This window comes from Castor canadensis, chromosome 7 (assembly GCF_047511655.1).
Source record: "Castor canadensis chromosome 7, mCasCan1.hap1v2, whole genome shotgun sequence".
In the NCBI taxonomy this organism is placed as follows: Eukaryota; Metazoa; Chordata; class Mammalia; order Rodentia; family Castoridae; genus Castor; species Castor canadensis.
In genome coordinates, this window is record NC_133392.1 from 80,823,515 (window position 1) to 80,839,283 (window position 15,769).

The 15,769-nt window shown below is 38.1% G+C and overlaps 1 protein-coding gene across 4 annotated transcripts in view; it reads right to left on the bottom strand.

The window, feature by feature from the left end:
* Positions 1–6,763: 6,763 nt before the first annotated feature.
* Bms1 (BMS1 ribosome biogenesis factor) overlaps positions 6,764–15,769 on the bottom strand; it is a 47,556-nt gene continuing 38,550 nt past the window's right edge. For all 4 annotated transcript variants that reach the window (XM_020185805.2, XM_020185806.2, XM_020185804.2 and 1 more), the window contains exons 22-23: positions 7,875–8,036; positions 6,764–7,261 (exon numbers count right to left, since the gene is read on the bottom strand). In XM_020185805.2, the coding sequence (XP_020041394.1) occupies positions 7,037–7,261; positions 7,875–8,036 (387 nt within the window). In that variant the 3' untranslated portion in view covers positions 6,764–7,036. The remainder of the gene's footprint in view (positions 7,262–7,874; positions 8,037–15,769) is intronic.

Below are 15,769 nucleotides of genomic sequence, written 5' to 3' on the forward strand. Positions count from 1 at the left end.
ACAATGCATAGTACTAAAAATTTAGTGAGGCTTATCAAAAATGAAAAATTCAGCTTTGGAAAAGACACTAATAAAAGACACTGAAAAGACAGGCTGGAAGAAAATACTTGCAAACCACATACCCGACAAAGAACGTATTCCAACTTACAAACAGAACTCTCAGGGGGTGGGTGGGATATGTAGAGCTCAGTAGTAGAGCTTGAATAAATAAGGATGAAGTTCAATCTCTAGCACCATAAGAAAAAAAAATCCTCTTAAAGTAAGGTTTAAAAACAACTGCCAGATGTTGGTGGCTCACACCTGTAATCTTAGCTACTCAGGAGGCAGAGAGCAGGAGGATCATGGTTCAAATCCAGCCCAGACAATTTGTCCGTGAGACCCTATCTCGAAAAAAAACCATCACAAAAAAGGGCTGGTGGCTCAAGGTGTAGGCCCCAAGTTCAAGCCCCAGTACCACCAAAAAAAAAAAAAAAAAAAAAATCTAAACAGCCGGGCGCTGGTGGCTCATGCCTATCATCCTAGCTACTAGGGAGGGAGAATTGTGGTTTGAGGCCAGTCCAGGCAAATAGTTCTCTTGGAAAAAAAACCCAACACTAAACAGGGCTGGCAGAGTGGATCAAGTAGTAGAATGCCTGCCTGGCAAGATGAGGTCGTGAGTTCAAGCCCCCGTATCACCAACCCCACCCCCCAAAAACCCAATCCAAACAAAAAGTTGGTAAAAGTCTTGAACATAAAACTTCACCAAAGAGGACATGTAAGTTGAAGGTAAGTAAGCATAAGAAAAGATGGTCAGCCTTATTAGTCCCTAGGGAAACACAAATTATAACCACAAGGAGATAAACACTAGAATGGCCAACACAGAAAATACTTTCAATACAAAGTGTTGGTGAGGAGACAGTCTTAGAACTCTTATTCATTGCTGGTGGGATGCAAAACAATACAGTCACTCTAGAAAAAAGCCTGACCCTTCTATTAAGCCCTGTGTTCCAATAGTCCTACTCTGGGAGTATTTACTCTGGAGTAATGAAACATTATGCTTACATAGTAGCCTCTACAAAAATTTTTATAGTGACTATATTTAAAATCACCAAAATCTGGAAATTGCAATGTCCTTTCCTGGGTAACCAATTGTGATCTCTATATAGTTGAACACAACAACTAAAAGGATGCCAGGTGCCCATAGCTCACAATGTAATACTAGCTACTCAAGAGGCAGAGATAAGGAGGATGGCAGCTTGAACTCAGTCCTGGGAAAATAGTTCTCAAAACCCTATCTTGAAAACACCCAACACAGAAAGGGACTAGCAGCGTGGCTCTAGCAGTGGAGCGCCTGCCTAGCAAATGTGAGGCCCTGAGTTCAAATCACAGTACTGCTGAGGAAAAAAAAAGGAGTACATCATTGAGATGATGACTCTCAAAGGCACTGTGCTTAGTGGAAGTAGCCAATTAGAAAAGATCACCTGTTGTATGTTTCTAAGCACATGCTGTTCACCAAACAACAAAGCTGTAGCAATGAAAACCTCATCAGTTGGTTATGGGGGTTGGGGTGGGGAGGGCTGGACACAGCATGAAGGAGTGCTTCTGAGTGATGTGACCCTTCTGCATCTTGACTTATTATGATGGTTAGGTGACTTTCAAGGCCTTTAATTTCCTAAAAATGACGGAGGACCTTCTTCATGTGGGTTGTATCTATTGATTTTTACTATTTAAGAAGTTAAAACTGGGAGGGAAATGGGGGGATGTTGATTGTTATGGTTTGGATCTGGAAAATCCCCCAAAAGCCCATGTGTTGAAGGCTTGTTCCCAGCTGATGATGCTATTGGGAACTGGTAGAGTCTTTAAGAAGCATGGCCTAGTGGAAGGAAGTCAGGAGTGTGCCCTGATGCACTGGACAACAGGAACAAAATTTTTGTTAGACAGGAGGAATACATTCTGAGATCTAATGGACAGCATGGTGACTGTAGTCAATAATGCTGTAGTGTATACTTGAAAATCACTGAGTAGATCTTAAATGTCCTCACCACACAAAAAAACTTAAGTTTGTGAAACAAATGTTTACTAGCTTTTCTCAATGTATACATATACCAAAGCATCACATTTTACACTAAATTTGCAACTTTTGTCAATTAATTATACCAAATAAAGTTGATTGAAATTAAAAAAGGAACTATGACTTAAAAAAAATAGAAATTAAAGCTAAAGCTTAGCATGGTGGCTCAGGCCTGTAACCTTCACTATTTGGGAGGCTGAGATTTGGAGGATCACAGTTTCAGGACAGCATGGACAAAAAGAAGTTCGAAAGGCTTTTTTTTCCTCAACAGAAAAAGCTGGGCATGGTGGTATATGCCTGTCATCCCAGCTGTGGTAGAGAGCACAAATATAGGAGGATTGTAGCCCAAGCCAGCCTCGGTTAAAAGCAAGATCCTATCTTAAAAATAACCAAAGCAAAAAGGGCTGGAGGTGTGGCTCAAGTAGTAGAGTGCCTGCCTATCAAGAGAGGCCCTGAGAGTTCAAACGCCAGTGCAAAAAAAAAGAAATTAAAGCTGAGAAACACTTGAAAAGATTTATTGATTTGTTTTAAAGTAACAGAAGCCTATTATTACATTGTACATAAATAGTATACTTTTGTGAAAACTATTTCCAAAACATAAATAACTTGTGAGAGAAGTAGCATTATTTTAGTTACAAAAGTCACAGTCTGACTTGACATAAGCTGGATTTGGATGTCTGCTACTGGGCTATCATAGTACTATACTAGAAAATTACTTTTGTGTTGTTATGAAACAGATGTGACCTTGTAGAGGGCCTGAAAGGGTGTTGAGGATCCCAGGAACCCACACTGAGAATCACAGGTTTAGGGATCCTAGGGATGCTCATGGGATGGAGGCTGGCTTGACAAGTCATTTAGGAGCCACGGACAGAAGGAACAGCAATGGACACCTGGTGGAGGATGGGAAGGAGGCATGGAGGTAAAGCATTCCAGGCAGTGGGAAGCATATGCTGAGCCCCAGAAACAAGTACATTTGAGAAACAACTGGCCAATATGGCTAGAACTCAAGGCAGTAAAGCCAAGCTAGGGACTCTGGTCTATAAGCAAAAAGAAAGCCATTGAAGGAATTTGGAGATGTAACATCAAATCTGCATGTTTAAAGCACCACCCTCAAGAATGGCAATCAATTACTAGAGATAGACATAAACTAAATAACCAAATATACAACACATTTTTTATTTTTTTTTTACTGTACTGGGGTTTGAACACTGGGCCTCACGCTTGGTAGTTAGGTGCTCTACCACTTGAGCCATTTGTCTCAGCCCTGTTTTTGTGTTGGGTATTTTTCAGATAGGGTCTCATGAACTATTTGCCTGGGCTGGCTTCAAACAGCAATCCTCTTGATCTTTGCCTCCTGAGCAGTCAGGATTATAGGCAAAAGCCACTGGTGCCTAACCACAACACATTTTGTTTTTAAAAGTAAACAATGATTTGACAATAATTTCATGAACAATACAGCAAAAGCACAGGCACTGATTGTGATTTCATCACAAATGTTTTGAAGAGTGAAAAAGACAGCCTACAGAAAGTGAGTAAATATTTGTAAATCAAATCTGAGATATCAATCTGAGAAAGCATAAATATCCAGAATACATAAAACACATATAAAATGCACAACAAAAAATCCAATTTGATTCTAAAATAAGTAAAGGGCTTGACTAGACCTGTCTCCAAAGAAGATACACAGGTGGCCAATAAGAACACAAGATGATGTTGATACATCACTAGTCATTAGAGAAATGCAAATCAAATCACGATGATACAGCCATACACCCATTAGGATGCCTATTATTAAAAATAAATAAATAAAAAACAGACCAAGGGTTGTTCAGACTGTGGACACTGGCATCTTTGCACAATGCTAGTGGGAACGTAAAATGGTGAAGTTGCTGTGGAAACAGGAGGTAGTGCCACAAAAAATTAAATACAAAATCTTATTTGATGTAGCAATTTCACTTCTAGGTAAACACACAAAAGAATCCAAAGCAGGGACTCAACATGTTTTGATTCTGCTGGTATGAATTTGGTAGCCAAATCATAAAAAAAAGTAGCATGGCTGACAGGGCTATGGGCAGGAAGGAGCGGTTGACTGATAAGAGTTTGAGCTTGGGATGATGAAAAGTTCTGGAGATGGTTGCACAACAATGTGAGTGTGAGTAATGCCACTGAATTGTACAATCAAAAATAGTTAAAAGGGTAAATTGTACATTATGCTTACTTTATAAAACTGAAAAAAAACAAAGCAAAAATAGGAACTCAAAAGAGTTATTACTCACCTGGTCCAAATGTATGGAACATATCCTTTCTTCTCAACAACCTTAATTTACAACTTCCCTATTCTACTAAAAGCAAGATTTAAAATACTTGTCCAAATACCCACCCAGCCAGAGATTACCTAATTTTCACTCATAATGTACCAACCCCAAATATAAAGACCTTAGCACTCTCATAGTACAAAACCTTTGGAGTTTAAAAGTCCAATATTTTAGATTTTTATTCCATTAGTTTAAGGATTTCAAAAATGTATAAGACCTTAAAACACTGAACTAGACTTGGTCAAACTAGAAGAAATAAGATTCATTGTACTTTTCAAACAGATTCTGAATTATAGTTTTAAACACTATGTTAGTCTGGCAAATGCCATATAAGAGTAAGCAGTAAAGGCAACCAAGCAGATGCTCTCTCCCTATCAGCTTGGATAAGTGTCAAAGCCACCAGAGAGCTGAACACTAACGTGTAGCTTTCTTCTTCACTCAAACATTTACTTCTGAAAATGGTGGCATGTCACCAAACAGTACCTAAGTAGTTTTAAATAAAGCAAATTTACATGTTCAAAAAAAAAGTAATCTAATATAATATGTACATCAAAAGGAGATGAAAGATACCAAACAGATCTACTGTTACTATTTTAGTGACAGGGAAGGTATACAATAGCCAATATTAGTTAAAACAAAAATGCTCCAAACTATAGCTGCATGTGTATGGTAAAAAGATAGAAAGGTATAAAAATGAGTGGTTACCTCAACTGCCAATTTTTGTCAAATGTATTTATTTATAACCAAAAGAATAAGTTTTACAATATATAAAACTTAATGCAATTGAGATATGGTGCTATAAAAACTATTAACATAAGGCACCCATGGTGGTGCACATCTATCATACCAACTACTTAGGAGGCAGAGGCAGAAGGTTTCTGAGTTCTAGGCCAGCCTGGGCAAAGTTAGCAAGACCATGTCTCAAAATACAAACAAAAGGGCTGAGGAATGTGGCTCAAGCAGTAAAGTGCTTGCCTGGCAAGCTTGAAGCCCTGGGTTCAATCCCCAGTACTGCAAAAAAAAAAAAAAAGGAAAAAGTTAAATTTTCAAGGGTGAGTGCATACTTTGCATAGTATGCTTCAGTTACCTGGCATACCCTCTTTTCTCTTCATGTTTATAAGCATGTTTATTACGCACTTACTTTATACTCTGTGACTCTAAGTGCCAAGGAGATGAACAAACCCAGTTTCTCTTGTCATGGAACTCACACTCTGGTGGAATTTATTTTCATAAAACACTTTCTGACTAGCAGCAAATGACTAAAGCATTAGTATTGGAAAATAATTTTCCAATCCTCCCAGGCTAGTCCCCACTTGGGACTATATTACCATCCTCTATGATCAATGAAAAAACTATTCACATACACGTTTCACTCTCCAAGTCAGCTGGGATCTGAACATTCTACATGGAAAATACAATTTATGGTTACTTCCAGACATGTTTCTTGTCTTTAGTTTTAAGTACCCTTCATATGCAGATTTCTTGCTCCTTTGTTCACCAAATGTAATATAAACCAAGATTTTTAATGTTTGCACTATACATATATATGTCTACATATTACATACACACACACACACACACAAACACACACACACTCTGTCTTTAGAAAAAACAATTTTCACTGGGCACTAGTGTCTCACACCTGCAATCCTAGCTACTCGGGAGGCTGAGATTGGAAGGATCAAGTTTCAAAAGGCCAGCCTTGGCAAACAGTTCATGAGAACCATGTGCAAAATAGCCAGAGCACAACTGACTGGAAGCATGGCTCAAGTGGTGGACCACCAGCTATACAAGCCTAGAACCCTGAGTTCAAACCCCAGTCCCACCAAAAAAAAAAAAAAAAAAAAAAAAGACAATTATCACCAGGTATGGTGATACACACTTGTAAACTCAGCTACTCAAGAGATGGAAGCAAGATAGAGATTTTGATGCCAAAGTCCAGGTAAACATACTGTCTCAAAAACAAAAGGGGCTGGGAACATAGCTCATGTGGTAGAGCACCTGCCTAGCAAGTGTGGGAGAATAAAAAGCAAAGGAAACATAGCTAGGCAGGTATGACGCAAAATACAAGAAGCTGACTTCATTGATACAAACTATTTCCTTGGTCTCTATATGGACCTAAGATAAAGCCCCTGGCTTAATGCTTTTAAAGAGTATTTACTGATACCTAGCTGCTATACTAATATGCAAAATATGTGAAATGGCTCATTAGGGTCATCAATCAAAGAATAAACAGACAAAACCCACCACACACCCTCCTCTAAAATTTTATAATAAAGCTGAAAGCTTGAGTAAATATTTTCTTCCCTCCTGGGAGACTCACAAAGATGACAGAGTAAGCAATTATTCACAAGCAACTGTCAGGCATTCATTGCTAATGAAAACTAGTAAGCTGAAATTAACAGGAAAATATTTTAATGATATTTTATAGCACAAAATAATTAGAAGAAAGTGAGACAGTTCACCTAACCATAAGTTACACTCCATGAACCTCATGTATCCTACCAGCATCGTCTTCTCCATTGCTCCTCTCGAGGCACAGTATGAGTGATGTATCCAACAAAGGTCTCTCTTGGGTTCTCATCCTGACTTGTTAGTCACATGCAATATGACTCAAAGCCATCCATCTCTGCAGGTCCAAAGGATGGTTCCTCCATTCTGAAGGCTCACTTCAATTGCTCTCAGCTCCTTTCAGACTGGACTTCTGATTTCTTCTTTCCTTCTGACCCTGAATCCGGTAGAGCTTCTTCCTGAGGTCCTTCTGCCGCTTAAGCTTCTCTTCCTCCTCCTTCTGCTTCATCTTCACATGTTCCTTGTTCTGTAGATGCCTCTGCTCCTTGGCCTTCTTCATCTTCTGACTGTGCACAGTGCTCAGAGCATCCAACAGAGCCAGGATCTGACAAGGACAAATGCGGTGAGCCCCAGGTTAGTCACACAGCCATGGAATACTTGGGAGCTACTTTTCAGGGGTCTGAGCAATTGTGCCAATGGTATCAAAACAAGATTCAATCCACGACCCAAGTAAATGTTAATCTAGTGAAAATTCATCCGGAACTAAGAATCACAATTTGCATGGAGATGCAGTCATGAGTGTATTTTACCTTTGTTATAAAACCACACCTGTTCACCACTCTATGGATACCTTATGCAATTAGCTAGGATATAGTAGTTCACCAGTCATGTGTCTATTACTCCCCATTCAAACAAATACATGTGGTGGAACATGATTAATCAAAGGATGGAAAATGGACTCTGGCTCTTCCTTCAACTTCCAGTTCTAAGGCCTTGCCTAAGTCTGGCTCTTATCTGTTCCTGATAAAGTAGCAATGCTAAGTGTGGGCCAGGTGTGGTGGTACATCCAGGAGTAGAAGGTGGGACAATCATGAGTTTGAGACCAGCCTGGGCTACAGAATGAAACCTTCATCCAAATTAAAAAAAAAGACAAAAGCTAACCGTGTCACTGAAAACACTGCTTTCTAAATGCAATGGCAATGGTCTACTGACAGTACCTTCCTCTCGTGAGGCTCGCGGATGACGGCCGGTCTCCACTTGTCCTTCGGCACCTTGCCTGCCTTTGCTTGGGTCTTGGGCTTGTTCTTAAATGGCAGAGCTTTCTGCAAGGCTTTCGGAATGTGCAGTGAATTAAAATGCTTCCTTTGTCTCAGAACAGGCTGAAAAGAAAAGTAAAACAAACACTATGAAATACTATGAAATGTATGTTTAGATCTTTTGTGTAAAAGAAAATCAATGGATAGACTTATCCACAAGAACAGTAATTAGTTTTGATGGATATTGTATAGATTGCCTCGATGGACATTGACATCTCTAGCCAAACAGAGGAATATACAGATCAAATTTATAATAATTCCAAGAAATCAACTGTGTGTGTCCATTTCTATAGAATGGAGCCTCAACAGAAGTTAAAAAGAGATTCAGCCCAGGTGTAGTGACTTACACCTATAATCCTAGTTACTCTGGAGGTGGAGATTTGGAGGATAAAGGTTCAAGATCAGCCCCTGCAAAAAGTTCTCGAAACTCAATCGATAAACACCTGAGAGTGGTGGTGAGTACCTATTATTCCTGCTATGTGGGCAGCATATATAAGGATCGTAGTACAGACTGGCCCAGGTATAAACAAAAAATCCTATTTAAAATATACCTAAAGTAAAAAAGGTCTAGGGGCGTCACTCAAGTGGTACAGTGTCTACCTGGCAAGTGTTAAGACCCTGAGTTCAAACCCCCAGTATTCACTAAAAACAAAACAAAAAACACCACCAAACAACAACAACAACAACAACAACAAAACCAGATTCAGACTTGGAACACTGAGATGGTTTTCTTCCAGCCTAATAAGAATAATCTAGCTTTGAATTTTGATTATCAACCTCTCTGGATTAAGGACACAGTCTTTCCTCAGAAGCCTGAGTCTAAGAAGTTTAACTTTGTTTCTGATGGAAGGCTGGCAGGAGAAAAGTGAGATTTAAATATACTTGAAGGTCACTGAAATCTAAGGTAATCTAAATTCTGTTCAAATGAAGTAAGATGATCTAAAATGTTAACTGTCTCAGAGACTGTATCAATACTTCTCCAAAAAGAGGAAGCACCACAGACTGGATAACAGGCACCATATCCTGAGTCTATTTCAAGAAAAACTCATGTAAGATTACCCAAATTTCATTTTTGACTATTTTATAGTATAAGCAGTGCCTGTGAAACTGTTTCTAGCAGAATGGCAGACTGATATCCTGAACTTCCTCTTAGTATAAAACAACTGAGTGTCCTGCATCAAAACAAACAAATCTGTTAAGCTGTGAAGAAAACAATGAAAGTTCTCAAGGAGTAAAATTAACATAAAAATATGAATTCAGACAGACACCAAAAAACTAAAATAAAAAAATACTGATGAGGCCATCTATTGACAAGGATATGGAAGACTGAGAAGTTCTTGTGCAGTTTCAGTGGGTAGCTTTAGAACCAACTAGGCACCCTACACTGAAGCTTAGCACGTGTGTACTCTGGAGCTCAAATCCCACCCAGAGGTGACTTTAGAACACTCCAGGCATCCAGAGAGCAAGAAAAGAACAAAGGCTCTACAAAACAATGAAATAATTAACAAAATGGCACAAATAAGTCGTTAATTATCAGTAATAACCATGACTGTAAAATGGATGCACAAAGTAACTGAGTAGATAAAAAATAAGCTCCAATTATATGCTGCCTAGAAAAGACCCATTTTAGCTTAAGGACACACAAGTTAGAAGTGAAGGGAGGGAAGAAGATAATCCATGCAAATAATAAGTAACAGGGGTAGTAACTATACTTATACCATATAAAATAGACTTAAAGGCAAAAACTGTTACAAGGGACAAAGGTCACCACAGAATGATAAAGGGACAATTCAGCAAGAGGACATTAACAACTGTAAACATATATGCACCCAACTTGTATGCAATTAGAGAGCAATAAAATATTAGGGACTGCAATACCCCAAGCACCCCACTTTCAATAATGACAGATCAACCAGAAAGAAAATAAGGAAGTACTGGACTTTAACTTCACTTTAGATCAAATGTAATTAACAGACATATAAAAATTTCCCATCAGCAGCAGCAGAAGGTAAGCATACACAGGGAATTACCCAGAATAGACATGTTAGGCCACAACAAAAGTGTAAACAAACTCGAGAACAATGAAATCATTGTTTCAGATAACAAAGAATGAAACCAGAAATCAAGAAGAGGAATCTTGGGAAATTCATAAATATGTGAAAATGAGCACACGAATGAATAACTAATAGGTCACAGAAGAAATCAAGAGAAATTTTAAACAATCAAGACAAATAACCATGAAAATACAACATACCAAAACCTGTAAGATGCAGCAAAAGCAGGATTATGAGGGAAGTTTATTGCAATAAATGCCCACATTAAATAAAGACAATCCCAAATAAATTGCCTTACATTGAATGCCTCAAGGAGCTCAATAAAGGTGAACAAAGTAAACTCAAAGTGAATAGGAGGGAATAAAGATCAGAATAGATATAAAATTAATAGAAAAAAGAGAATATAAGGGAAAAAAAAAAAACAAGAATAGATTCTTGAAAAAAAAAAAAAATCAACAAAACTCCTAGCCAGACTAATTAAGAATTTAGAAAGCCAAACCAGAAATGAAGACATCTCAACAGATGCCTAAAAAATAAAAAGGATCACAAAAGACTTATGAACAATTATATGACAACAAACTGGATAACCTAGAGGAAAGGGATAAACTGCTAGAAATCAGGAAGACATGAATAGACCAATAACAAATACTGAAATTAAGAACTTTCCAACAAAGAAAAGTCCAAGACTAAATAGTTTCCTAACTGAATTATACCAAACACTCAAATAATTATTATCAATACCTCTTAAACTCTTTAAAAAAGCAGGACTAGAGTGAATACTTTCAAGATTTTTCAGGACAGTGTCACCTTGATACCTAAGTCATACAAAGATAAAAGAAAACACACTATAGGATGGTATGTTTCATGAACACTGTCACAAACGTCCTCAATAAAATATTAGCAAATTTTGCTAATATACATTGAAAAGATTGCATGTGATGACAATGTAGGATTTATCCCTAGTACATAAAGCTAGTTTAACATATGCAAATAAATCAATGTGATATACCACATTAACAAAATGGATGATACAAACCACATGATCATTTCAATGATGCAGAAAATGAACTGACATGCTGCCTATAGGAGACCCACTCCATCAACAGAAATAAGCACTGGCTGAGAGTGAAAGGCTGGAAGAAGATTTACCAAGCCAGTGGCCCCCGAAAACAGGCAGGGGTAGCAATGCTTATCTTGGACAAAGTAGACTTCAAACCTACATTGATCAAACGAGATAAAGAAGGACACTCCGTAATAATAAAAGGAGAAATACACCAAAAGGAAATAACAATTATCAACCTATATGCACCCAATGTCAGTGCACCCAATTTCATCAAAAATACTCTGAAGGACCTAAAAACATATATAAACTCCAACACAGTGGTAGTGGGAGACCTTAATACCCCTCCATCACCAACAGATAGGTCATCCAAACAGAAAAATCAATAAAGAAATCCTAGAACTAAATCACACCATAGATCAAAAGGATCTCGCTGATGTCTACAAAATATTTCATCCAACTGCTGCACAATATACATTCTTCTCAGCAGCTAACAGAACCTTCTCCAAAACTGATATCTTAGGGCACAAAGAAAGTCTCAGCAAATATAAGAAAATAGAAATAAACCCATGCATTCTATCTGATCACAATGCATTAAAACTAGAAATCAACAACAAAAATAGTAGTAAAAAGCATGCAAACAATTGGAAGCTGAATAACACATTGCTCAATAACCAATGGGTCATTCATGATATAAAAGAAGAAATTAAAACGTTCCTGAAAGTTAATGAAAATGAAAACATGATGTACCAGAACCTATGGGACAGAGCAAAGGCAGTCCTAAGAGGAAAGTTTATAGCCATGAGTGCATATATTAAAAGGACAGAAAGATCTCAAATCAATGACCTAACACTACAGCCCAAGCTCCTAGAAAAACAACAAGCAAATTCCAAAACAAGCAGAAGGAGAGAAATAATTAAAATAAGGGCTGAAATCAATGAAATAGAAACAAACAAACAAACAAAAAACCATACAAAGAATCAATGAAACAAAAAGCTGATTCTTTGAACAAATAAGTAAGATTGACAGACCCCTGGCAAACCTGACTTAAAATGAGGAGTGAAAAAACCCAAATCAGTAAAATCAGAAATGCAAAAGGGGAGATAACAACAAATACCACGGAAATCCAGGAAATCATCAGTGACTACTTTGAGAGCCTATACTCTAATAAATTTGAAAATTTTGAAGAAATGGACAGATTTCTAGATACTTATGACCATCCAAAACTGAACCAAGAGGATATTAATCACCTGAATAGATCTATAACACAAAACAAAATTGAAGCTGCCATCAAGAGCCTCCCAAAAAAGAAAAGTCCAGGACCTGACGGATTCACTGCTGAATTCTATCAGACATTTAAAGAACTAATACCAACTAAACTGTTCCACGAAATAGAAAGGGAAGGAACACTGCCTGACTCATTCTATGAAGCCAATATTACTCTTATCCCAAAACCAGACAAAGACACCTCCAAAAAGGAGAATTATAGGCCAATTTCCTTAATGAACATCGATGCAAAAATCCTCCATAAAATAATGGCAAACTGAATCCAACAACACATCAGAAAGATCATCCACCATGACCAAGTTGGCTTCATTCCAGGGATGCAGGGGTGGTTCAACATACGTAAATCTATAAATGTAATACAACACATTAATAGAAGCAAAGACAAAAACCACTTGATCATGTCAATAGATGCAGAAAAAGCCTTTGACAAGATCCAACACCACTTCATGATAAAAGCTCTAAGAGAACTAGGAATAGAAGGAAAGTACCTAAACATTGTAAAGGCTATATATGACAAATCTACAGCCAACATCATACTTAATGGAGAAAAACTGAAACCATTCCCTCTAAAATCAGGAACGAGACAAGGGTGCCCACTATCCCCATTCTTATTCAACATAATACTGGAATTCCTAGCCAAAGCAATTAGGCAAGAAGAAGAAATAAAAGGAATACAAATAGGTAAAGAAACTGTCAAAATATCCCTATTTGCAGACAATATGAGTCTATACCTTAAAAACCCAAAAAACTCTACCCAAAAACTCTTAGACACCATAAACAGCTATAGCAAGGTGGCAGGATACAAAATCAACTTACAGAAATCATTAGCTTTTCTATACACTACAACAAACAAACCGAGAAGGAATATATGGAAACACGTCCATTTACAATGGCTTCAAAAAAATCAAATACCTAGCAGTAAACTTAACAAAGAATGAGAATGACCTCTACAGGAGAATTACAACCCCCCGAAGAAAGAGATCAAGGAAGACTACAGAAGATGGAAAGATCTCCCATGCTCATGGATTGGTAGAATCAACATAGTAAAAATGGCTATACTACCAAAAGCAGTCTACATGTTTGATGCAATTCCCATCAAAATCCCAATGACTTTCATCACAGAGATTGAAAAATCTACCCTAAAGTTCATTTGGAAACACAAGAGACTGTGAATGGCCAAGGCAATACTCAGCAAAAAGAGCAATGCTGGAGGTATCACAATACCCGATTTCAAACTATATTACAAAGCAATAGCAAAAAAACAGCCATGGCACTGGCACAAAAACAGACATGAAGACCAGTGGAACAGAATAGAGGACCCGGATATGAATCCACACAACTATACCCACCACTTTTGACAAAAGTGCCAAAAATATACGATGGAGAAAACAGAGCCTCTTCAACAAATGCTGCTGGGAAAAGTGGTTATCCATCTGCAAGAAACTGAAACTAGATCCATGTCTATCACCCTGTACTAGTATCAACTCAAAATGGATCAAGGACCTTAATAGCAGACCTGAAACTCTGAAGTTAATACAGGAAGGAGCAGGAAACACTCTAGAACTAATAGGTATAGGCAAGGGCTTCCTCAACAGAACCCCAGCAGCCCAGCAACTAAGAGAAAGAATGGACAAATGGGACTTCATAAAATTAAAAACCTTCTGCACAACAAAAAAAAAAATCTCTAAGTTGAAGAGACCATCCACATTTGCCAGCTATCCATCAGACAAAGGGCTGATAACCAGAATATACAGGGAACTTAAGCAACTAAACTCTCCCAAAATCAATGAACCAATAAAGAAATGGGCAACTGAACTAAACAGAACTTTCTCAAAAGAAGAAATTCAAATGGCCAAAAAAACACATGAAAAAATGCTCACCATCTCTAGCCATAAAGGAAATACAAATCAGGGGTGATTCCACCTCACCCTTAGAATAGCCATCATCAAAAACACCACCAACAATAAGTGGTGTCGAGGATGTGGGGAAAAAGGAACCCTCGTACACTGTTGGTGGGAATGCAAACTGGTGCAAGCACTCTGGAAAAAAATTTGGAGGCTTCTCAAAAATCTAAACGTAGATCTGCCATATGATCCAGCAATCCCACTCCTGGGGATATACCCAAAAGAATGCGACACAGGTTACTCCAGAGGCACCTGCACATCCATGTTTATTGCAGTGCTATTCACAATAGCCAAGTTATGGAAACCAAGATGGACCAAGATGCCCCACTACTGACAAATGGATGAAGAAAATGTGGTACTTATACACAATGGAATTTTACTCAGCCATGAAGAAGAATGAAATCTTATCATTACTTATCATTAAGTGAATGGATGGAACTGGAGAACATCATCTTGAGCAATATTAGCCAGGCTCAGAAGACCAAAAATCATATGTTCTCCCTCATATGCAGACTTTAGATCTAGGGCAAATGCAGTAATGTGGTTGGACATGGATCACAACACAAGGGGAGAGCATATATGGGTGATATGGTGATAGGTAGAAAACCGAAGACATGAAAGCACTTAATGTTCCCACTCCAGAGGGACTAACACAGAAACTTAAAAGCGACAGAGGTCAACAGAAGAAGGGGATCAGGAACCAGAGATGAATCAACTTGGACTGTAACACATTTGTACATGAAAGCAATGCTAGGAATCTCTCTGTATAGCTATCCTTAACTCAACTAGCAAAAACGCTTTGTCTTTCTTATTATGCTTATGTCTTCTCTTCAACAAAATTAGAGATATGGGCAGAACAGGTTCTGCCTGGAAGCGAGAGGGGTTGGGGGAAGAGGGTAGGGATGGGGGGGCAGGGGGGAGAAATGACCCAAACAATGTATGCACGTGTGAATAAATGAGTAATTAAAAAAAAAAGAAAGAAAATGAATTAACAAATTTTGTGACCTTCCTTTTTTTTTTTTTAAACTTTTTGGCAGTACTGATGTTTGAACTCAGAGTTTCACACTCGCTAGGCAGGTACCCTGCCACTTCAGCCATGTCTCCAGCTCTGTGTCCTTTCTAAATAAGGTACAGAAAGAAAATTCCTCAAAATAACAAATGCTATATATGAAAACTCATAGCTAAAATCAAAATCAATAAGGGAACAGCTGCAAACATTTCCTCTAATATTTAACCGCTCAACACCACAGTAACCTCTTCTCAACACAGCAGGAGCAGCTATGGCTTGCAGACCCAGGACAAGGGTCCTTGCCTGTCCATGTGGACCAAATACCATCATACCCCAGCCTGGGGCCTGGCCTACTATGCACTAAGCTCGTTACAAGGCAGGGTGTCTTCTATCACCACTTCTGTTCAACATCATAATAAAGTATTTGCAAGAGCAACACACAAGAAAAAGAAATTGAAGGCATACAAATTAGAAAGGAAGAA